General features: G+C 37.2%; 4 protein-coding genes across 5 annotated transcripts in view; all 4 read right to left on the bottom strand.

Annotated features, from left to right (window-relative positions):
• Positions 1 to 6,436, bottom strand: part of LOC139938403 (huntingtin-interacting protein 1-like) — a 53,780-nt gene extending 47,344 nt beyond the window's left edge. For both annotated transcript variants that reach the window (XM_071933909.1, XM_071933908.1), the window contains exon 1: positions 6,258 to 6,436. In XM_071933909.1, the coding sequence (XP_071790010.1) occupies positions 6,258 to 6,332 (75 nt within the window). In that variant the 5' untranslated portion in view covers positions 6,333 to 6,436. The remainder of the gene's footprint in view (positions 1 to 6,257) is intronic.
• A 1,255-nt stretch (positions 6,437 to 7,691) lies between these two features.
• Positions 7,692 to 14,261, bottom strand: LOC139939041 (transmembrane protein 17-like). The gene is made up of 4 exons (XM_071934757.1): positions 14,082 to 14,261; positions 13,032 to 13,135; positions 11,772 to 11,885; positions 7,692 to 10,076 (listed from the first exon to the last, which is right to left on the bottom strand). Exons 1-4 carry the CDS (start codon positions 14,182 to 14,184, stop codon positions 9,795 to 9,797), a joined length of 603 nt encoding a protein of 200 aa, XP_071790858.1. The 5' UTR covers positions 14,185 to 14,261; the 3' UTR covers positions 7,692 to 9,794.
• A 123-nt stretch (positions 14,262 to 14,384) lies between these two features.
• On the bottom strand, positions 14,385 to 17,091 carry LOC139938466 (bis(5'-nucleosyl)-tetraphosphatase PrpE [asymmetrical]-like). Its single transcript, XM_071934011.1, has 2 exons — positions 16,516 to 17,091; positions 14,385 to 16,206 (listed from the first exon to the last, which is right to left on the bottom strand). Exon 2 carries the CDS (start codon positions 16,174 to 16,176, stop codon positions 15,349 to 15,351), a length of 828 nt encoding a protein of 275 aa, XP_071790112.1. The 5' UTR covers positions 16,177 to 16,206; positions 16,516 to 17,091; the 3' UTR covers positions 14,385 to 15,348.
• A 1,525-nt stretch (positions 17,092 to 18,616) lies between these two features.
• Positions 18,617 to 25,714, bottom strand: part of LOC139938617 (uncharacterized) — an 89,510-nt gene continuing 82,412 nt past the window's right edge. The window contains exon 9 of the mRNA XM_071934211.1: positions 18,617 to 25,672. Within this exon, the coding sequence (XP_071790312.1) occupies positions 25,611 to 25,672 (62 nt within the window). The 3' untranslated portion in view covers positions 18,617 to 25,610. The remainder of the gene's footprint in view (positions 25,673 to 25,714) is intronic.

Here is a 25,714-nt window from a genome sequence, read left to right as displayed (position 1 = left end):
TATTCTGTGCTTTCAGGCTTTATGAAATTGGCTCCTGTTGAGTATACAACAGTGTCATTTGTCATAGTGTACACGTACATGTATCATGTGTAATTTACTGGAACTAAAATGGTATAGGGCCTGCATGCAGGGCTGTATGCTTCGTTTTTGAAAGGGCAAGGGCACCAAGGCACTTTCTTCTTGGTATATGGCACCCTCATGAGGAAATTGCAAATTTGTAGTGGAGCATTTCAAGGGCGCCAAGACAATTACCAGGGGACACGGAGGCAATCGCCTTCGTTGCCTTAGTGAAGTATCAGGCCTGTACATGTACATGTACCATTCTCCTACACAGTTGGTCCACTGGTTACAGGCCTGGAATTTCATTTTTGAAAGGGCAAAGCCATTTTCATTTTGTAAAGAGCACTTCCATTTGAAAATCTTAAAAGTCCTTGAGAAACTTTGAAGGGGCACCAGGGTTAAGTCACAGAGCCAACGGCCTACTACAATGGGCTTCATGTAATTCCAGTCCTCAAAATACCAACGCCGAAGGAACAAACAGTATTTTGTTAAGTGGTTGAGCAGTTTGCATGTCTTTCATACGAATTATAATATTTTACAATGTATATGCAAGGAATAATGTTCAGGGCTGGAGTTACACAAGAACCACAGAGGCCATTGTACTTTCCACTACACTGTAATGTTCCCATCCCAAAGATCAGAAGACGAACAGAGCATACTGATCCAAACGTCAAGTTGAAACCAAGGGTTCTTTTCAGAACCACCCCTAACTCATTTAGAGATACATGTAGTCATTATGGTGTTACCGCAAACCTTTCCATATATCACTAACTTCAAGGAAGCCACTGACCGTCTCTGTCCTTACTCTATGCACTGACAGTCCACTCATAGTCATACTACATTTGTACGTGTACATTATGTAGTTAGCTTTCTTCTTTCTTTCTTCTTCTTTTTCTCTTTATTGACTGCATTGTCTACGGCAGGTCTGTTTGATTGTTTGTTTGCTTAGCGTGTTTGTTTTTATCATTCGATTTGTGATTGTTCTGTTTGCACTTCTTTTGTAAATAACTTGTTATCTATCCAGGTAGGCTGAATCACAGTTGGATCATGACATGCCACACAGTGTATAGTGGCTGACACAGTGCCTGCACTTTTGTGCCTGGGAGAAAACCTACATGTTCTTTCTTGACCCGTTTGTGTAAATATTGTGATTTTCTTTTGTCTGCATTGTTTGTCTGTTCACTAAATTTACTTACATGTATGAACACAGTACAAATTTCAAACCTTCTACAGAGTGTAGGGGCCACATAATATTAATAATAATAATAATAACAGTCAATTTTTATATAGGGCTTTATACACCAAAGATTTCTTAAAGCGCTTTAAACATTTTAGTATCCCTGGGGCCAATTTCACAAAGAGTTAGGACTAGTCCTAGGAGATATTAAAAACGTATGGCTAGTCCTAAGTTAAGACGAGTAACGCGTCCTACCTCGAGATAAGACTAGTCTCAACTCTTTGTGAAATCCACCCCAGGTACATTATAATACAAACCAGTTACGGAGCACTACTACAGCCAAATTGCATGGCTCATAATGCCCTGTTGTTACAACATTTAACTGTACTTTCAGAGCAGACTTTTGATGCATACATACACTGTACATCAGTCATGTCAGTGCCATGAAATTGGGCCCAGCACTGATTAGCACACTCTGTAATTCAAGCCAATCTGATCTGCCATAATATTAAATAGTGACACATCCAGCATTAACCTATACCATGTTTTGTTTGAATACAAAACCTCTACACTGTAAGTCTGGAGGTTGAATTTCACAAAACCTGTCAATGTACACAGCAATATGATCTGGAATAGCGACCATATTTAATGATTTCACAAGCACTGCATTGTATACTGCACAGCTGCCGATACAGCACACACAAAAGTTTGTCCGATTTAATGCAAGGTCAAGCTATCATGTATTTTTAGAATGCACAAACCATCGACATGATCAGAGCAGATTTTGTTTTTGTTTTTCAATGTAAGTAATATGAAATCTTTCCGCAATTTAGGCTGGCATTCAGAATTCTTGTGTCAAACTCAAAAGTAGATTGTAATAGACGATGTGACCTCTGACGTCACTCGTAAACCATTCATGATTCGCGCGCATACCGCCGGGCAAAACCTTTGTGTTTTGGCAGCCAGCTAGAAAGTGTATGCAATCTTACCATGACTACGCATCTTTTTGCCTGGCGAAACATGACGTATACAGTGTTTTGTCAACAGAGGGCGGTTTGAATGTAAACATAGTCACATCGTCTATGTGGTGTTTATACGTAGGCCTTACATGTGCACTGCAGTGATATCAGCAAATAAGGCTTGCAAATAAGACTTGTCAAACCATTTGTACTTGAAAATACAACAACCACTCTACCCATGTATGTAGTTCATTAGAATTAAATAATTTGTTTCCTACAAATGCCCCATGTTAATAGGCCTGATAATAATGACTTTGACTACTAAAAGTCCTACATGTATATATAGTACTGTACAAACAAAAATGTCGAGTTTGGTGGAAGTCCTACTGAGATTGGCAGTAGATGTTTGTAGTTCAAGGCTGAATAGGCCTAATATTATAGTAAAATCTTTCATAAGAAAAAAGGCGACTTCCTTTTTTAAAGTTCAACATGCATACATGGGGCTGTACACTGTGTGAATCTCAGTGAACGATTTCCTGTGTATTGAATATAACATGCAGCAACTACCAACATGGTACACTAAATTGGCACTTCATGATTCAGCCCAATATCAAATAAATTGCATCAATTGCTGTATCGCAATAATAATTTTGTGCTAATCCTTTGTAATACACATTCTTGCAACGGTGTCCCTTAAAAACAGACTATTAAAGACACTGGACACTATTGGTAATTGTCAAAGACCAGTCCTCTCACTTGGTGTATCTCAACATGCATAAAAAACAAACCTGTGAAAATTTGAGCTCAATTGGTTGTCGAAGTTGCGAGAGAATAATGGAAGAAAAAACGCCTTTGTTGCACAAGTTGTGTGCTTTCAGATGCTTGATTTTGTGACCTCAAAATCAAATTCTGAGATCTTGAAATCAAATTCAAGTATTTTAGTGAGAAATTACTCCTTTCTCAAAAACTACGTTACTTCAGAGGGAGCTGTTTCTCACAATGTTTTATACTATCAACAGCCCTATCTATTGCTTGTTACCAAGTAAAGTTTTATGCTTATAATTATTTTGAGTAATTACCAATAGTGTCTAGTGCCTATAAGGACCTACTGGGGAAATTGGAATGCATTAATTCATAGATGGGCCAATTTCATAGAGCTGCTAAAGGAAAAAAAAATGCTTTTATAAGCACGAAAATAGCTTGCTGTTTTTTCTTATCCCCCTATTCATTGTTTACCCCCCTGCTTTTTTATGTATGCTTTCTAACCCCATTCATGTATTTCCACTTCACTGCTTATGTTTCACTTAGTTACCTGTTCATGTTTGTTGTGTTGTCATTTAGCCTTCGAGAAAGACTCTGCTAGGGTCGAAACGTCAGGCCATTAACTATTTTTTGCTTTTGTTTTTTCTTATGTTACTGGCAAAAATTTCATGCCATATACATTGCTTGTGACTGGTATTTAGCTGTTGTTTACTTAGCAAAACAATTGAGTGGAGTCTTGGCCGGTAATCTGATTTTACTAAGCAAGGAATTTTTGCTTAAAAGCAAAAATTTGTGCTTAAGCAGCTCTATGAAATTGGGCCCAGGAGCAATAGACCGATCCAGTAGGCTCCGCCCACGACGCACGTGTGAGCAAGAACACGTGGGGCTCTCCAATGCCTTTCTGCACAACTCTGCCGCGCGCGCTAAGCAGACGCGCATGCATGTCGGACCTTCGTTGCGTTGTGATTGGTCAATACGCAATGGGGCGGGGCTTAATGGATCGGTCTATTGCCCAACAGTTTAGTGAAGAACATGTTCAATGAACAAGGCCTGATTGTAATCATTGTACAGTTTCCCAAGCCTGATGCTTCATGGACATTGCCTTGGTGCCCTTGAAATGCTCAGATAGTAGAAATTTGCCCTTTCCCAAGGAGAAAATGCCCCAAGGTGCCCTTACAAAAACGAAGCATACAGACATGGAGAAGGAATTCAAGGCAAGTCAGCACACATTATGTAGGCCGGCATGAATTGCTGAACATCAGATTTCAGAAACAGTTTTACATTCCATCCGTATCGGTAAAAAAAAAAGAAAAAAAAAAGAGTTTTGCTCAATGAACACTACTGACTGGAACCCCAAACACTCAGAGTCAACATTTTGTTCAACTGTTTGGATCGTACACTTTCGTTTCTAAAAACATGTGACATTTATTGTATGTTGTCTCTTGTTAGTATAACTTTCATTTTAAAACAGTGTGATTTAATTGAGAACCTTTAGCCTATAAACATGACAGAGTGGACGGATGTAGGATTTTAAGAGTATGCATCTCATTTTCAACTGAGCAACTAACATGTACTCTACAGTAGTTTTCAATAAATTCGCAATGCAATCACGCTGCGAAAATGTCATGAAACTTTGTGTTCGATAACTTTCAAATTTGATGACAGTTTTTGTAAAAGAAGAATAACAGTTTATGTTTCGTTCCAAAGGGATTTTGTTTTAAATTCATACTGATGACAAATTACCAGGTGTATTTTGATTTAAATTCAGATACAGCAACAGTGGATTGGGTCTTATGACAGTATTAATTCTTTAGAGGACTGGCAATTGACATACATGTAGTAATACCGGTACTGGTGATGAACTAAATTGTTACTCGGTTTACAATTTTAGGCAGTTTTGTTTTAAAAAAAAATTAGGGAAAAAAACATAACAGAGTATGTATACATGTACATATAAATTATAAGTCAATCTTGATGTTGAATTGTGATGTAATAATTGAACAGCTCCTTTCTAGGAACAACACTCAATATGTGAGGTCAGGTCAGAAGGAGATCATTCCTACCTATATTTTAATGCACTAATCAAAATGGCCTCCTCTTTTTGGCTGAAAAACTTTTAGTTTATAAAATATGAATGTTAATAAGGTCGGTAACGGAAGCCGGACCAATGGTGTCCTTCTGTTACCGACCTTATTAGTATTCATATTTTCTAAACTATAAGTTTTTTAGCCAAAAAGAGGAGGCCATTTTGAAGGCAGTCTTTAATAAAAGAAATTGTGACATTAACATTTGCTTGATGAAACTAATTAAACTGTTATTGTTAATAATATCCATGGGATAACTTTCCGTATGGCGCCACCACTTTTTCACTCATTTTTACAAAAAAGGATATCTCATTGAGGTAAATTAGATACTAAATCATTTCATATCGAATGAAAAAGTGGTGGCGCCATACGGAAACTTTTCCTCGCTTTGTTTCCCAATATCGAGCCCGTCACGAACGAACAACAAAATTTTAACATTTTACTAAACATGTAAAATTAAGCCATGTATTTTGTGTCATGATGTTGATGAATGTTGTGTAGTTTCCATCCTCTGCAGCTGCTACAGTGCTAATAATAAAATAGTACTATTGGGCAATTCCAAGGTAATGGAAGGGCGTTTTGACTCATTAAACAACATTTAAATCATGGATAGGAAAAGTTTCCGTATGGCGCCACCACTTTTTCATTCGATATGAAATGATTTAGTATCTAATTTACCTCAATGAGATATCCTTTTTTGTAAAAATGAGTGAAAAAGTGGTGGCGCCATACGGAAAGTTATCCCATGGGGAAAAGTTTCCGTATGGCGCCACCACTTTTTCATTCGATATAAAATAATATAGTATCTAATTTACCTCAATAAGATATCCCTTTTTGTAAAAATGAGTGAAAAAGTGGTGGCGCCATACGGAAAGTTATCCCGATATTGTGTGTGTACAAATCTGTCAATGTCACTGAATGAAAGACTGACGCAAGTGACCGACAAACATTGTCAATGCCACTGACAGTGACACAGTACAGTCATTTTCATTGTCATTGTGTCACACGTACTGTGGTGCATGCTTTTATCCTAACAAAATGAACAACATTTCGTTGCTGACCGCTTGACACACAGGTCAAGCATACTCTATGGGTCAAGCTAGTGAGAGTTTTGTATTATTGTATTGTAATTCAATTGTGCACTCTACAATTACAAAGTCTACACACACAGATGACACACGACAAAAGCTTTACCATTTTTTAAATATTTCCTACCTGGTGTTTGATGAAATTCTGACGTTCAGCTTCCAAGCTATCCGTGCTTCTCCTAGTTGATAATCTCCCAGCCATAATGACTGATGTTTCTTCCAGGGTACTACAATCCAAACTGTAGAAAATGGCTTCACCAAACGACTTTTCACGCACAAAACTAAAAAGTGGTGTGTGTGACCCAGTTTATTGGACCGGAACTAACTCTTTTTGACCAACAGAGGGGGTATGCATCATTTGCAGTCGGTTTAGTAAACTTGCACGTAGTCCGCTCTCTCAAAAGTCACGATGAACGGACCAAGTCGATTCCTAAACAAATACTTATTCTGGAGTTTATTAGCTGTGAAATTCTCCATTTCTCTGTTACCAATTTACCAACAGATTCTAAAATGTGCAAATTTGTTAAATGCGGTCACTACAAGGATAGTTGTGTAGTCCTGATGGTTTAAAAAAAAAAGAGCTCGTTGACCAAAGTGGAGCCAGTCTGATCTGGCATGCAATTCCCTTGCGGGGAAAAATCGGGGCGGTTACGGTTCCCGGAAAGGGTGTGACCAAACTAAACAGTCTATTACTCAGTAATTTGTTGACATTGGAAATGAAACTGTAAAAAGATTTGTGATGTCTAACTTAATGTCGCTAAATAAAATGTCATAAAAGGGCGTACACTAACAGCATAAGATTGGAAATAAAGTTAATTTTCAAAGCTCTGCACTTATAACTTAAAGACACTGGATACTGGATACTATTGGTAATTGTCAAAGACCAGTCTTCTCACTTGGTGTATCTCAATATCATAATGCATAAAATAACAACATGTGCAAATTTGAGCTCAATTGGTCGTCGAAGTTGCAATATGAATGAATTAGAAAACACCATTGTCCCACGAAGTTGTGCGCTTTCAGATGCTTGATTTCGAGACCTCAAGTTCTAAACTTGAGGTCTCGAAATCAAATTCGTGGAAAATTACTTCTTACTCGAAAACTACGTCACTTCAGAGGGAGCCGTTCTCACAATGTTTTTTACTATCAACCTCTCCCCGTTACCCGTTACCAAGTAAGGTTTTATGCTGATAATTATTTTGAGTAATTACCAATAGTGTCCACTGCCTTGGACAACCTAATGTGCTTCCCAATTATTCAGTTTTTGAATACTGTACTTCATTTTTGTTTGAAAACTGAAAAAAACACAAGTTGTTTTTTCTTCTTCCCCGTCCCTCCCCCCTACAAGTATTTTCCTGTGGCTCTAATGACAAAATTTAGCTTACTTTCACTTGCGTTATTTCATGTTCAATTGGATCAAAAAAATATTATTTCAACTAAATAATTGCCATTATTTCATAGACCTGAATTCCAGCTATTTTTAGATTTGAATAAATATTGAAATGGGAACATGACATTTTGTACAAATCCTCTCAAAGCAAAATACTATCTTCTTGTACTAAAGTTATTTCATAACATTTATTTACAACTTTACAATAATATACAAATTTTACATTGGTTCTTTTGGCCATTCTGTTAAAGTTAAAGGAACAATACAGAATTGGTTTTTGCTAACAAAACAGTTGCTGGCAGTGTAAGCACTTTATGTAATCCACCATATACATAAACTGACAAACTTGTAGAAGTTTGAGATCGATCGACCATCTGGGTCACGAGAGAATAGTGAAAAATCGATTACAAAATTTTGCATTGCATACTTGCCAAAACAAAAATGAATAAAACGCTCACTGAGCGATAATTAGATTATTTATTTCTCATCAAATATGATATTTCAGACAGAAATATTTCAAGGGATGTTTTCTACTATCATCATCATTAGACCGTGTAAGATTTATGTAAATCTGTGATCTTCACGATTTTGTTTCTTACCAATTCTGTAACGTTCCTTTAAAGACAAAGTCAGTGTGAGGCACAACAAAAACACTGTTTTGACATTTGTTACAAATATTAAATGATAATGTTTCGAGTCAAATGGAACATTTGTAAAAGTTATTACTAAAAAGTCAATCCTGGAAAAACATCCTTATAAAACAGAATAAAAATGTAAATAGGCGGTTTGTGATAACAATTGATGTGTAGATTTTTGCTCTTTGGGAACTAATGTAGGTGTTGCTTTTTGTCCTACTGCTTCATGCCGTGGAGTAGATCACCGAGATTGGAGACTACCGAGCTCTGAAAAGAACTGTCATGCTAATTAACTACTACCTGGAAGAAGGGTAGAAAATTGGCATGGCGTACTTCTTTCGCTTAGTGGACATAGGGGACTTCTTGTTATTAACTTCACTGCCACGGAGTGAGTTCTTAATGCGCCTTATTTTTGACCGCGCGAGGGCGCTATAAATAGTATTTGTATCACTTCCGATCTGTCACCTTTGTTGCGCCGTAGTTTCAATTTGCGTTAGAGGTGGATTATAACGGCTCCTTTAAAAGTCTAATTGTCCGTGATGGAATAGATGTCTATGGTGGTAATGTGTTCCAATCTTTAATAACTGTTTTGGGTATGAATGAATATACCCCGGAAGTGATTAAGAGCGCCCTCATGCAGTAAAAAATATGGCCCATTGGAACAAAAGTAATATATACTGCATTTGTTCTAAGGCAATAATGAAAATAGATCACAAACATTGTCTATTGTACAAACTCTTTGGTTCTACAAGCTTCTTCAATCATACAGGTCATAAAAATTTCTAGAAGTACAAAATGTAGTAGTTTTCATTAAAATCCTCACTATGCTTATTACCTCATGGCAAATTGACAAAGTGGGTGCGTTCGTTTAGCTTCCCTGGGTCGACCCCGGTCTACCCCCGGTGTGTTCGAATAGCTTTGACGTCATTCCAGGGGCTCAACCGGGTCAGTCCCCAGTGCCCTGCTTGTGGAGTGGGTCACTTGGGGGCTGGCCCCAGGTGCATGACGTCACTATGAGGGCGGTGAGTGATCATTCCTTTAGCTCTTGTCAGGGGCTCGCCCGAGTAAAAGCACTGCGGGGTAGACCCAGGGTAGCTAATTGAACGCACCCAGTATTGAGGAAGAAGGTTGTCCAGAGTATGTGCACCTCTTTCATGTAAACCATTACGAGAGAGCTCTGTTAGAGAAATAGGCCAGAATAAAACATCCTTTTCCTCTGGCAACTCACACCTGTTATCTCCATGTAATTCCTTTGCCAAAAAGTACATTTCTATACTCGTCTATTAAGTTGAATGACACAAGCAGCAATTCAATGTGAACACACTAACTCACTAAAAAGGGAAGGATGTATACTTTCCAAGTTTTTGTGGCCAAACTTGGAAATACTTTCATGGAGCTTTTGTGATGACTTGATAATGTTTCCCTTACCAAGTTTTCAAGCTAAGACATTTTTCCTGCATATATCAAATAGACAAATACACATGTATAGCTAATCTCACTGACCCACATGACCTCTTGAGGACCTCTCCGAAGGTCAAAGACCACATCAGATTCCCCCAAGTGGCCCGAGTGAAACTTCACGACCTATTGTCTGGTCATCAGTCGCAAGATTGTAAAGTGTTGTCGAAACATACGCAAATCACGCTAGTGGCACATACCGACCCATGACCTCAGGATGACCATCCTCAAGGTCAAAGATCGTGTCAAATTCCTGCAAGTGGAACTTCATGATTTGGTGTCTCGTCATGATCCGCAGAGCGAGGAAACCGCAGATGACTTCAAAGACGATGAAGAGGAGTTGGACAATGTGAATGGCACGCTCGACTGGGAGTGGCATCGCACGCTCCACAGCGAGCAGGAAAATGATGAGGGGGAGTTGAAGTACTAGTGTCAGGAGCCAGAATCCAGCCAGCTCTGGAACCTGAAAAAGAACCACAATTATAGCACTGGATTGAGTATACCTGTTTTTCTTTCAAAAACACCAAAATAGAAATAACAAATAATCCATTGTGCACAAACTGAAATTCTTTTTAAACATACTCTGCTCATTCTCCTGAAGACGAGCAGAGTACTGTTCGAAACGTCGGGACCAAACCGGCTCTTTTCAGAGCCACCACTCCTTCAAAAGAGTTTTTACCCATGGTTGTACCGGCAAGTTTACTATTCATATTTATATTTATAGTTACTCTTATTCTTCACACCATGCAAAGCTTCAAACATCATTTATTCATGAACCATGGCCCAATTTCATAGAACTGCTTAAGCACAAAATGTTGCTTAAGCAAAAAAATCATTGCTTAGTAAAATCAGATTACCGGCCAAGACTCCACTCAATTGGTATGCTAAGTAAAAAACAGCTAAAGACCAGTCACAAGCAAAGTATGTTGCATGCAGTTTTGGCAAGTAACATGTGTAAAAAAAGCGAGCTATTTTCGTGCTTAAGCAATTTTTTGCTTAAGCAGCTCTATGAAATTGGCCCCATATCACAAGCCAAGTGTTGCAGAACCCACTGTTAGTTACAGGATTCAAACTAGCCTCTTGTCACCTGGCTTGCTCGGTGTTCTGGTGGTTAAAGGGAAGGTACACGTTTGGGAATTGTCAAAGACCAGTCTTCTCACTTGGTGTATCCGAACATAAGCATAAAATAACAAGCCTGTGAAAATTTGGGCTCAATCGGTCAACGAAGTTGCGAGAAAATGATGAAAGAAAAAACACCCTTGTTGGACGAATTTGTGTGCTTTCAGATAGGAGTAAAAGACTTCTAGCTAGAAGTCTTTTATTATTTTAGTGAGAAATTACCTCTTTCTCAAAAACTACGTTACTTCAAAGGGAGTTGTTTCCCCACAATGTTTTATACTATCTACAGCTCTCAAATGCTTGTTACCAAGTCAGTTTTTAAGTTAACATTTGTGTTGAGTAATTACCAAACTTGTACTTTCCCTTTAAAGGATTTGGGTACCTTTTCAAAATGTCCATAGATTTACATTAAAATTACAGGGTTTGAAGATAATGATAGTGGAAAGCTTCCCTTCAAATATTACTTACTGAGGTGCTGTAGTTTTTGAGAAATGAGTAAAACAATGTCATGAAAATACGTTTGTAAATGATTAAAATAATTTTCGTCTCATGAGACGAAAATTATTTTCATGACATTGTTTTACTCATTTCCCAAAAAATACAGCACCTCAGCACGTCATATTTTCAGGGAAGCTTTCTACTATCATTATCTTCAAACTGTGTAAGTTTAGTGTAAAACTGTGGACATTGTGTTTTTTTGTCCTACAAAAGTTACATAGACCCTTTAAGATACCTGCTCTAGAATGTGGGGGTCATTTGTTCCGATCCGAGCCTGTGGTATTTGTTTTCCTTGCAAGACTTGGGAACGCACATGCTTATCACACATCGATGAAGGGTAAAAAACTTTTGAAACATATTTAAATATTCCCCACTTTTTAAATTTCAATGCAATAATTATTTCCTTCGAGAAAGACTCTGCTAGGGTCGAAACGTCAGGCCGTTAACTATTTATTGCATGTATACTCTCGGTCCATTTGGTTGGTAAGTTGTTTGCAACAGCTAATTTTATTTTCTCACTAATTATTTCCACGTTTCCTACCCTTTCTTGAAGGTTGCCGAGGTATCCTAGATACAGCCTCATTACCTCTGTACCTCCCATCACTACGTAGATAGTCACAGACACAAAGCGGAATATGTCATCCAAGTAGTAGAACTGAGCATTAGGAGATAACAATATAGAGAATAAGTCGTATTAGGGACACCGCCAATATAGGGCTAGATAGCTCAGTTTGTAGAGCGCCGGCACGTTAATCCGGAGGTCGTTGGTTCGAATCCCACTCTAGTAAATTCTTTGTTCAACCCCAAAAATCATTTCAAAATTTACCCAGTCACTTTCCCTTGTGGTTTATATTAATATCTGAAACAAAAAGTCGCATCCCCTTAAGGTGATCCCCTGGCTGCCGCTTCCCAGGTTGTATCGTAATTTGGGTGTGATCCCTGGCTAAACAGCAGTTAACGGTTGCATGGCTTCTGACTGGCACCCCCGAACAAAGATATTGACAAAATAGGGACACTGCCAACATAGGGCTAGATAGCTCAGTTGGTAGAGCGCCGGCACGTTAATCCGGAGGTTGTTGGTTCGAATCCCACTCTAGTCAATTCTTTGTTCAACCCCAAAAATCATTTCAAAATTTACCCAGTCAGTTTCCCTTGTGGTTTATATTGATATTGATATTAAAAGTTTTTTATCAGCACAGACAGATTTGATGGACCTGCTAATGCAACAAGTTTACTGGGTATCTAACACGATTTGTTTCCCGATCAGTTAACTTGGTCAAACACACTGTGGTGTACCGTACAGTTTTAATTTGTTATCACATTTAAATTGGGGAGTGCTTTCTGCTCTACCGGCTAGGCTTCGGACTGATGATACCCAAGCCTACATCCGTATGGACTGTATAAGGGGCAACCCTGTTTCAGCCCTTGGAGTAGGTGGCATAGGCCTCTGGACAAAAATAATTGTACCGGTAGTCCACAGCTTGAAGTGGCCTTCAGGCCTTGTGTGTCTGGAGATGTGTGCATTTGAAAAAGAAGAAAAAAAATCACAGGTACGCAAAGGTCGATACAACTCAAGACATTCATTAAAATACACTGGTGCCTGATTGTGAAAGAATTTGTGATAAAAGAATCTTAAATACAATCCTCTGTTTAATTGGTAACCAATGAAGCGATCTCAGAAGAAGCATGGTATCATGATTGACGGCGATAAATGCATTATTGGATTGTGTGTGTCATGATGACTAACACAATCCATTACACACACAGTGTCATGTGTGTGATACCATTACATTTTTTGTACCTTGAGCTGTAGGAGCGCCAATGCACTGATGATCCAGAACGGAAAGAAGAAAACATTAAAGTATAAAGCCATCTGAAGAGGAAGATTGGTGACCAATTCATTTCCTAAAACAAAAGTAGAAAATCAGCATTCATTGTGTGTCAATGTGTTTATTTATTGGCATGTAATAAAAATTATTTTGTAATAACCGAGCTGAGTGACTGACATTGCAACACAAAATCCTTCGGATACGGGATTGCATCCGAATCTTTCTTCTATTTCTAAATCTATTACATTTAAACAAAAAGTTATATCGAAAAATTAAATAAATATTATAATATTGTCATAAAACAAGTGGTAAAATGTCCTTTCAAACAAGTTCCATTGGTTATGATTAGTATCGTAATATGAATCCCATTTACTCAATTGAAGAAAACTGTCAAATGAGATATATTCCTTCTGTTTGTTGGTAAATAAGGAAAAGTTTCCGTATGGCGCCACCATTTTTTCATTCGATATGAAATAATATATAATAATTTAATAATAATTTATTCATTTATATTGCGCCCATTCCATAAAATGTACACAAGCGCATAACAAAATAATTATAAAAATATAACATTTAGTATCTAATTTACCTCAATGAGATATCCCTTTTTGTAGAAATTAGTGAAAAAGTGGTGGCACCATACGGAAAGTTATCCGTAAATAAAAAAAGATTTATAATAATACTTTTTAATAATAGACTAAGAGTGGTAGGTAAAGTAAAGTGGTGACTGGATACAGGAATTATTCCTAACAATTTTTTTATGCGTAAACTAATGACCGTTGGTGTTAACAAAACAATTTATTCGTACCACACCACAGTTCATTCAATGCAACGGGGGAGTCCAACACCTCACAGTCACACACACAGTGGACTTGACAATAACAGTTGATCATGGAATGGACGAGTTTATGAATTATGAACACAGCAGGAAAACAACTTAACGTATGCTATGTTGTGCATTTTAGTTTAATTCAATGACATTTTTTCAGAGTTGATCAATATCTTAAATAATCTATGCTTACCTGGCCTGATGACATGGTGCTGTCTGTTATCTCTTAAGGGTTTTGCAGGGAAAATTGCCTCTGAAAAAGAAGTCAATTTCTGTCTCATGTAGTCGGCTGCCATGTTGTTTACAATCACTAGCTATGGAGTGCGCCCTCTGTTGTTCAACATTCTCTTGGAAAAGTTCAAAATTTGCATAATAAAACGGTCCTCGTTGTTAGTGGAATTCTATCACAAAGAACTTTATGTATGTGGTTTCTATTGCTTTATACTATTTGGTTTATCTCAGGTATTACCACAGTATTAACCATTTCAAAATGATTTCTTAATCACTGAGCTGAGTGACTCACTGACAACACACAATCCTTTGAATAAAAAATAAAGTAATGCCAAAATAAATACAAAGTGACGGCCACAGGGAGAACAAATCACACAATAATAAAAAATGGCTTATTTTCTCAATTTATTTTGATTAGCAATTCAAAATAAGAAACTATAATCACCAAAAAATAAACAACATCTCTTGGTTTGGTAACCAATTTTTAATGAACACACATTTTAAAACTCAGCCGACAATTCAGGAAACAAATCTTATTTCAGTTGAGGCGAGGGAATATATTTTGAGTAATTACCAATATTGTCCACTGCCTTTAAGCATTGCACTGTATGGTTTAGAGCTAACTGGAGTATCAAGGCTGTGGATGAGCATATAGCACTGCCATTGTTTTTAAATAAGAACTTGGCACATAATTCTGAAAGTTTCATGAACTGATCACAATGAGTGAGTGGCAAATGAGAGAAAGCTCCATTAAAGAAATAGAGAATAGAACATCATACATCAGACAACTAACACCTGTTATCTCTATGTAATTCCTTTTCCAAACAGTAGACCCAATTGGATTATGCACAAACCATTATGGCTGCTGACCTTGAACAATGTCTCATCACAACTACAATGATAAAAACTCAAAATCAAGCATGGTATTAGTTACTAGTTCTGCATAATTTAAAACAAAATTAACATTTCCATAAAAATTTATTATAAATCCTTAATTCTATTGCAAATCAAATATACTCCATATGTACTCCATGCAAATTATAAAATAATAGAATGACGATGGGACAAATCTATTTAAATTATAAATAAATTATTCTTTTAAATACAATTGACATTTCAAAGTTTAGCAATGGCTTTTTTAGTGATCCGATGCTTTTATGCATCTTCTTCTTGGTTATAACTTTTGTAGGAAACGTTTGCCCACGATTTATACATTTAGGTCAATTTCTTCATAAATCAGGTACGCTATACATTTTTGCAGCCTTTACTTCTACAAGTTGTTTATCTCCAGTAAGGAAGATGCCAGTTAGACGTTTTCCATACACACATCCCGTGTCCAGACCAGTGGCATAGTCGTACTGCTGTAGCCCCCTAACGGCGTCATGTCCAAAATACACATGGTCTGGTCCCGGCCACACACTCGCCCATGGCTGACCGACTTTTCTAGACTTCGTGGCTTTATAACGTTGCTCTTGATAGTCGATTTCCGTACGATCATCATCAGTGTCCTCGATTAGATTCCGCATAATGATCATTTCAACAGCATCTTGTGAAGCCAGGGGGAGTCCAGGAACTAGACCAGCATGCACGATTACAGATTTAAGCGAGGGAAGACTGATTGTATATGGGAGATTTATAAGCTGATCGAAATCCTCGTCAGACATTTCTCGCAGATATTCAAACTCCTCCTCGATGGGTTTGCCTTCTCGTAAAAACGCCATTTGACTAATGCACTTCTGGTCATGGTTTCCACGAACAGAGAAAGCGCCAAGTTGACGGACGAACTCCAACACTTCTTTATTTTTGGGTCCCTTATTAATTAGGTCTCCCACTAGTATTATTATGGAGTCAGGATCCCCGATAGTGATTCCAGCTTTGTCGATTAGAAGCTTCAATTCATCACAGCACCCGTGGACGTCACCGATCACAAAAACACGTTTGTTGGCAACAAAACCTGGTTCCAGTACAACATGCGGGACTTTGGCTGGGTGGAGTCGGAACTCGTTGTCGGTACGAAACTTTGGTGGGATGTCGTCCAGAGTTATCCTTTTGGCCATGCTGTTTAATCATCAGTTGAAAACTCCTACCTGGATTCAAAAGAAATGAGACGCAATTCATTTAATGCTCACAAAACTCAACCACATATTTCTTGTAAACCTTGCTTGCTGCCAATTAAATAATTGGTGTTTCATTGTAATTAACATCAAAATCATACTGTGGGAAAAGTTTCCTAACGGCACCACCACTTTTTCATTCGATAAATCTAATTTACCTCACTCAATGAGGTATCCCTTGTAACAAAAAATGAGGGGAAAAGTGGTGGCGCCATACGGAATGTTTGAACTAAATATGGACTGAAGGTAAAAATGAACAAAATGATCAGATTGACTACTTACCTACTACCATGGAGGTAGAATTAGTACGTAGTTCGGTGGGTCCTTGAATGTTGTAGTTGTACGTACATGTATATTCACGCCTCTACCTCCTGTCCGTTATTCATTCAAAATGCACACAAAAATTGAATCGACTCCCAAAACGGTGGAAATGATTTATAACATTCACAGAGTCACGAGTGCGTTCCACGTCGTCCAATTAGTACCCCATCATGCACATTGTTTATTCCAGCTGTCCATGCACTCCACTGCCACTCACTTTGTTCAGGACTTGCCGAGGAAGTCATGGAAGAATGAACGCAACCTGCTCATGTGCTTGTTTGGAATGGTCTCAGAGGAAGGGAAGTCCCCATATTCCATCAGGCTAGGCGTCATCAAACAAAAACACGGCGAAGTCGTCGAGCGCCACCATTAGACAGAATGATGCCAACCTGTTGGCTATACAAAATAATTATGTTTAGAACAAAGAATTAAGTTTATTATTTTTAGCAATCAAATAAAATCAAACAAAACAAACAAGTTTTAATACGATTAACAAATCAAGAGTAAGAAACAAACAAAGAACAATAACAAATAAATAAGATTCAATGAATTAACACCAATCGCATCATCCATTTACTTGGTCTACCGCCCTCTATAGCTGTTTATGATTTGTTGTTTAATATCATTATTTAGAATTTCCCCCGTGTGATTTTTTATTTATAAAACGACAGAATAATAACATAAAATAACAGACATCAAGCCTTCTGAAGAAAAAAAATTAGCACGAAAACTGTTTGTTTTTTGTTTTTGAAAATTCATAGCACAACTAATAGTTGTACTGTTGGCATAAATCACTATCTATACTGCTTTTTATGATGAACTCCACCCTAAACAGTTGTTTATTATTAGGTTGTGGGTTCGAATCCCCCAGCTAACCGCTGATTTCACAATGACAAGAATAATTATTGTCGTCTAGTTACCGAATCACAATTTCTTGATTTGTGCAACTCATAATCATAGACGTTAAACCAATGTTTGTGAGAGAGATTGGTTGTTGCCAGCTCATTGTTTATCCCCTTGTGGGAGTTTGCCGAGTTCCCTTAATGGGAAGATCATCTAAACAGGTGTCGCCCATTAGTGACCATCCAACAATGAGATCGATGTTTCAAAACAGTACAAGACTCAACAAAAAAAGCTAATAAATAATATGTTTATGAAATGTTAATGCTGTCTAGCCACATTCCCTGCTCATGGTGGTTCCACCAATTTGTGTCTTTGTTGTGTGCTTGTTGAACAAGGACTTCTTTTGAGGATTATAAATTTGGGGGTGGGGGGGGAGGGGAGTGATGGCTCTTTTGTGCATTACAGGATCAAGGGTGGGGGGGGTCGAGTGGGGCTGTCTCTCTTCCCCAATTTACATGGAGGTATGACCCAACCGTTTGTCTGGGAACAGCCTGCTGATTCGCTACACGGGGATGAAAACTTATAAGGGTGGAGTTCATCCTAAAAAGCAGTAGATAGTGATATGCCAGAGTGTGGGTTCGAATCCCAGTCGTGACACTTGTGACACTTGTGTCCCCGAGCAAGACACTTCACTATAATTGCTTCTCTCCACCCAGGGGTAAATGGGTATCTGTGAGGGCAGAGATGGTTCGTGTGATTGATTTAGCCGAGTAGCGCATATTAATGTTGCACAGGCTGCATACTCCCCACCAGGGAGCTGAGATGGTTTAAGGAGTGATTTAAGGCCCAGTGATGACCAGGGGTAATAATGTGAAGCGTTTTGGGACGCCCCCCCCCCCCCCCCCCCCCCCCCCCCGGGTGTGAAAAGCGCTATACAAAAATGGGTTATTATTATTATTACTATTATAAAGCGCACAAATCCACAAAGTGCTCATGGCGCTATACAAACAAAAAACATACAGAAATGTACATACAACCCAAATGTAAGCCTATAAGCTGGAAAAAAATGTAGAACATGCATACGGTATAGATTTACAATACCAATTCAGAATCTAAGTAAACATCGAAGTTGAAAAAACAAAAACAAACAATGTACTCTGGGTGACCACAAGATTGTTGCAAGTCTAACTTCACTAAAAACATAGGTTTTTTCCCATGATATTTCAATTTATTTAAATCACGTTTTAACGTATAAATTCACTACAATTCAATTTCTTTTATGGTACATCAATCGACAATACATAAATACAGCACCCATATTGTACAATAACCGTTGAAATACAAATGTTTAATGATATTTAAATATCCATAATAAAGTTGTGTATTTTCAGAGAATAAACACGATACCTGAAAAAAGGGCACATGACAGTACATTTAAAATTTTGACTCGTGTTCAGCATTTTAAAAATGAGAAACAATTAGCTTTACAAATTTCTATAAACTTGGACCTCCTCCGTTATCACTTTAAATGAATAATATAGTTGACATTGATTTGCACATAAAATTTAATGGAGTTTCCAAATTTCAAGGTTTTAAATTTATCTATTTAGTACAAAACCTCTGTATTTGAGTATTACTTAAAACAAAATTTCCTCCCTCAGTCCAGCATATTAGTCTGCATATACAGCAACATTTTCGGCACAGAGACAAACATCTTTTAACTGTCAGATTTGAAACTTTGCATGGTGAGAGTATAAAGCCCGGTTCATACTTCCTGCGAATGCGATACGAATGTTGACGTCACAAACTCGCAACGAAAAATTCGCAGCAGTTCAACTCTGCCCAACTCACTTGCCAATATTGCTGCGAAAGGAGGGTTGTGACATCAAATTCACGTCAAATTCGCTTCACATTCGCATTCACAGGAAGTATGAACCGGGCTTTATGGTGAGGTTTGCTGTAGCACCACGAGTAAATCTCTTGTGAATAGTGTTGGTGCTCTTTTCAGAACCAACACTTCTCAAAAGCGACTTACACATGGTGCTACAGCACAGCTCACCTGATCTTTAAACTGACTGAAAATGTTGAGAATTATACCCACTTTTGAGCCGTAGTGCTACCACACAAACCTCCTAGACAGTGGTCAACTTGTACAAAAACTCACAAATTTCACCATTAGGGACTCAATCTGTGTGCATGTTACCATAGTTACTTCAATTTGTGTACATCTAATCAACCACAGACCTTAAGATTCCATTATTCAAGAATGTAACTCATTTAGAGATTATCATTACATGGTGTAACCGCAAACCTTAGGCCTACTTTATCGTATTTCCACATGCCAAGTTTCAAATCCTACTCATGTAACTGCAGTTTGTCAGAAGAAAAACAAGAGAGGAATCAAAAACAGGAAAGTGCAAGTCACAGCAAGACTTGTACTGTGTTTTTAAATTATTCATTATTCAATGTCACAGCTGAAAAGCCGATGAGAAAATCGGCTGGTGAACTGAAAAGCTGTATGGCTGATTTTAAGAGCAAACATCTTTCCCTTAGTAAATGACACTTCTACTAGACTTAAGGAACACCTGAAAGTGTGTTGGTAGTACATTTTGAACAAAACCAGGGCGTTGAGATATTCCTAAAATCCAAAAGAGTAAAATACCTCCTGTCTTACCAAGTCAAAATTCCAGTTGAACCCAGTTAACTGGGGTCAACTGGGTTTAAATTATAAACCAGTTGGTGTCTGTCCATTTTCCATATTAAACCAACTGGTTTAAACTGTGTTTAACTAGTTTATCAACTGGTTTTCAACTAGTTCCAGTTAAACACAGTTTAACTAGGTTCAACTAGAATTTTGACCTGGGTTATTAAATTTGGTTCTGATTTGATTCTCAATTATAATACTTTGAAATGCAATATTGGAAAGCTTTAAAAAACAAAAATGTTTTAAATGATGATGAAAATAAGGTAACAGAGGGAAAATAACTTAAATAATATAAACAAATAAACCACAAACACAGAGAGAGAGAAAACAATGATGTGTATAAATGCTGTGTTTGTAGTGATTAGATGGCATCAGAATACATAATTTACAAAGTTTTTTTGTCGCAGAAATGCAAAAAATACAAGTGTACTTATATTAAAATATTTTCACTGAAAAATAATGCTTAATGAAGGAAGATAAACTGAAAATACCCAAAACCCAAACATAACACCAAAATTTATAAAAATGGATGTAGCTGAAAATATTTCTATTAGAGAAGAACGCAGATTTCTCAACACTATTCTATAGCTTTAAACTTCCCCAGGGAGAATGCTCCTATATATTTTTTTAAGGATTTATTAATGTTTTGAATCTATTTCTCAAAAAAATAAAAGCAATCGCTGAGGTCAAGTTGTCTCAAAATGCATGAAACAATGTACTGGTATATAATAATAATAATAATATAATAATAAATAATATTTGTACAGCGCTTCCACAGGCGTTTCAAAGCGCTTTAGCATTGTCTGTGTGTTTTTAACCGAGTCTTGAATGAGCTGATTGAGGATGAGTCACGGATGTGAAGAGGGAGCTTGTTTCAGCAAATTGGTGCAGCTACTGAGAATGCTCTATGACCATAGCGGGTACTCGTGCGTGGACCATTAGAAAGTTGAAGATGAATGTTTGATGTTGATCAAAGGCTCATGGATGAAGAATATTGTATTGGGAAACTATAAAGTGCAGCACCTACATGTATATGTGTAATAAACTTTCACAAGCAATAATAACCATAACCCTGTATCTTAAATAATACACAAGTTACATAAATACCCTGTTTAGAATGATCCATTCCCACTCCTACCACTTTAACTGTATTTTATCAATGTTTAAACTATGTTCTTTTAAAGGATGCTGATCGACACCTTCTTTTGAGGGAAAACGGTTGTTTCATTTAATATTCATGTGCTTGTAAGTTAACAACATTTGCTCACATCTCAATGTGGCCATATTTTCATGTTTTTATAACATTTTTCGCGAATATGTAAATTAACACCAGCTCAGCAATCTTTGATTCCTCCTTGATTTCATTTTCTAATCGAAAACATTCATACTTGTACAAATTGTTCACCTGGTCAGGTATCAAATTACATGCATTTGGTACGTTCCCAAAATGTACACTTTTTTCTACATACAGTTTACACATTTTTTTTTATTTGGAGAAATTCATTTTGAGATATGTGATATGTGCATCTACTTGTATACGACACAAGAGTTTTTGAGCAATATTGTTATTAAAATGTACTTTTGTACAGACCTTATGCACATGACAACATTTCAGTAAGGCGCCCACACCTAAAGTTCAAAAGGAGGTTGTTCATTGGCTAATCCTGTGCGCAGCGCGTACAATCTGTGTGTTTCGATTGTATCGTCACTGTTTTATCTCTAAGATGGCGGCTGGATGACGTCAATGCATAAGGTTTTTCAGGACTAGTGCCATTAAATATAAAATATGGTGTGACCAACTATGTTAGGAGAATCCTAAATCTTAACCATAACACCTTGCAAACCAGTCTCGATGGATTTCTTAAGAGACATGTCCATGCATTGTGTTGACCCTTTCCCAGTTAGGGTTTTAAGTATGAGATTTCTGTCTTTAATGGACAGGGATTACATGTACTTCTCACTGTTTTACCTCTCGTAATGAAATAAGTGCCAATTCAATGTAGCCTGTAGGCCTGAAGTAACTATGAGATTTGGATGTGGAAGGAAAACTCATTGGGGAAACCCAAGTAAACGGGTAGGGACTGAACACCCATTCCACATGCAGGGCTCCAGGTGGGATTCGAACCTGGGTCCACAGAGGTGGAAAACAGGGAAGAAACCTTGGTGCATCCATAAGAACATTATTTTAAAGACCCAAGGCTAAGGGAGGGATCATGACCTTCATGGCCAACAACAAAGTCCAGGTCCTCAGTAATTATTTCTTTACAATACCAATGCTATTAATTTTGGTTCTTTACCCATCATACAGGTATACTCAGTACTTTCCCCCGAGTCCTGTGAAAAAATATCACAGGCATGTTACTCGGGTGGGATTCGAACCCACGACCCTTGCAATTCTAGAGCAGTGTCTTACCAACTAGACTACCGAGGTTGCCCGGCAGCTAGAGGCAGTTCGAATCCTATGTTTTGGCAGCGGGTACCGCAACGAGAGATCAATGCTATTAACCAATGTATGAATAATGAAATGTGGTATGGGAACCATTGTAGGTACTATAAAAAATACTAGAATATATACGCTATATATTACAACATAATTACATTCATAGACCCTGTTCACAACGCCCAGCGCACATGCACGCGTGTCTCTTGACCGCCATTTTGTGTGTCAAAACGTGCACAAAAGGATGGTACATGTGTTTAGGCACCTCCAAACAATGCGCGTCTACCATTATCTGCCTTTTTGGGGAAGTCCATTCCTTTTGTGCACGTTTTGACACACAAAATGGCGGACAGGAGATGCGTGTGTATGTGCGCTGCCCGTGTATGTGCACTGCGCGTTGTGAATAGGGTCTATTGGAAACTTGAGACCCTTCCCAACAATATGTAATATCGGGATATCTCATAACATACTACAAGTGCATGTACTTATCACAGTTTTTCAGCAACGTTTAAATAATATAATAATATATAAAATATGCATAAAAATAAATGCAATATATATATTTATATATTTGAGAGAATACAATTAAATCAAATAAATGACTAAATACTTCAGTTGTATGAATAATTATTACATAGTAATAAATTATTACTTCTTCACATGATTGTGTAAAAAAACGACACAAGAAATGCACTTTAATAATTAGACTTTTACAGTGCATGATTTCAGGGAAGAGAAAGATAGTAGAAACTTGTGGTTGTATATTTTTGTCACGGCAAACAAGTTTGGCTTTTAATGTCAAAGTATGAAACACACTTGTCAGGTTTACGGGTCCTTACTCAGATCGAAACCTGCGATTAAAGCGGTGGACACTATTGGTAATACTCAAAATAATTATTAGCATAAAACCTTACTTGGTAACGAGTAATAAAGAGCTGTTGATAGTATAAAACATTGTGAGAAACGGCTCCCTCTAAAGTAACATAGTTTTCGAGAAAGAAGTAATTCTCCAAAAATATAATTTGAGACCTAGAATTAGATTTTGAGGTCTCGAAATAAAGCATATGAAAACAACTTCGTGTGACAAGGGTGTTTTTTCTTTCATTATTATCTCGTAACTCCCACAACCAATTGCGTAAAAGTTTTCACAGGTTTGTTATTTTGTGCATATGTTGAGATACACCAAGTGAGAAGATTGGTCTTTGACAATGATTAATAGTGTCCAATGTCTTTAAATCTGTTGGGTGCAATTCCACAATATACGTTTTCGGACACTTTTAGTAACATTCCTCGATTCAGAAAAAAAGTGTGAAATGTGTTCAAGCGTACATCAAGTACTTTGTACACAAGAGTCACTTGATAAGAATGAAAAGTAGAATGTATAGCCACTTAGACAGCCCTTTAAAGATGCTATGTCAGATTTTTTGCCCCAAACATTAAAAAAATAGATTTTTTTGAGTGAATGGTATTTCAAAGAGTATCACCATCTGTAACGAAAAAAGGTTTAACTTTTACTTTTTATGGTCAGGAACCATGACAAAAATTTAAAACGTTTCTTATAAAACACATAAGAATTGGTCATGTGATATATTGTCGGGATCCCGACAAAAACTAAATTTGAGCACTTTATTTCACTGCTACTAATAATTGGCGGACTTTTTCGAGCAATGGCTCAAATGAAAGCTTGTAACTTTCTCGACCCCCATCAAAATACCTATTTAATTTTAAATCAAAATTTTTGGGTCAAATCGGCCAAAAATCTGGTCATAGCATCTTTAAAGACACTGGACACTATTGGTAATTGTCAAATACCAGTATTCTCACTTGGTGTACATGTATCTCAACATATGCATAGAATACAAACCTGTGAAGAATTTGGCTCAAGTGGTCATCGAAGTTGAAAGAGAATAATGAAAGAAAAACACCCTTGCTGCACAAATTGGTTTGCTTTTAGATGCATAATAATTTGAGTGAGAAATTACCTCTTTCTCAAAAACTACGTTACTGCAGAGGGAGCCGTTTCTCACAATGTTTTATAGTATCAACAGCTCTCTAATGCTTGCTACCAAGTGGGTTTTTATGCAAACAATTGTTTTGAGTAAACACCAATAGTGTCCAGTGCCTTTAAAGCTTCTGGAATACTTGAATGTTTAAAATAAAAAAATTAAAAAAGAATACTGTTGTTCATAGGGGTGTCTGTGTGTCTTCTGATGTTTTGTTGAATGAAACAATTTCTAAAGATGTTTCGTACCACAACGTTATTCAAATGAGAAGGACAATTTAAAACGACAACAAATGCATACCTCAAGTTGAAGTTACTTTTATAAAAAAAAGTAGTAAAACACAAATTGCCAAAATATCACTTCTTGTTGATGAAAAGAAGAGTTTGTTTTGCATCAGATTTGTCAATGTCTGGAAGACAACAGAAATTTGTGTGTAATTTTTTTTTACAAAAACTGCAGAATAATGTTGCGAGTTGTTACCAGAAGTAAACTCCACATCAAATTTTCTCTTCATGGTTCTAATTTGCTTCATGGCACACCAAGAGGATTGAAGACTTTTAAAAAGCTACAAAATTGAACAATAATGCTTTGAACTATAAAGATAGGATTGATAAATGTGTACGGTCAATCCTCGTAATAAAGATGTTCTGCTGATAATAAAGTGTACTTTCTGAAGTCCAGAATCTCATTTCTCATTTATCTCATTTATTGGGTGTCGTGGCCGAGCAGAACTCAAGCTCTGGTGTTTCTGTTCAGCAGAGTGTGGGTTCAATCCCGGTCGTGACACTTGTGTCCCTGAGCAAGACACTTTACTATAATTGCTTCTCTCCACCCAGGGGTAAATGGGTACCAGCTCTCCATTTTTCGTTACCAAGTAAGTTTCTATGCTAACAATTATTTTGAGCAATAGTGTCCAGTGCCTTAAAAATGTGACAAACAAATTTATCAAAATTTCGCCTGGTTTTGTGTGTGGTGTGAGTTCAGTGTACAGTACAGGTTAGGAATTAATTTACTCTTTCACAAAACAATGACGGTCAGTCACTTTTAAATATAATCGGGACTTGTGCTATACAATTTCTTCAAGGACTTGCTGGTTGCCGTGATGAACTGGGATTGTCACAACTGCTCCTGGAAGTAAAACAAGAAAGAAACCCACACAAAAATTATACA

Source organism: Asterias amurensis, chromosome 6, assembly GCF_032118995.1.
Source record: "Asterias amurensis chromosome 6, ASM3211899v1".
Classification (NCBI taxonomy): domain Eukaryota; kingdom Metazoa; phylum Echinodermata; class Asteroidea; order Forcipulatida; family Asteriidae; genus Asterias; species Asterias amurensis.
The sequence above is the reverse complement of the archived record's forward strand: the minus strand, read 5'-3'. Positions and strand labels throughout refer to the sequence as shown.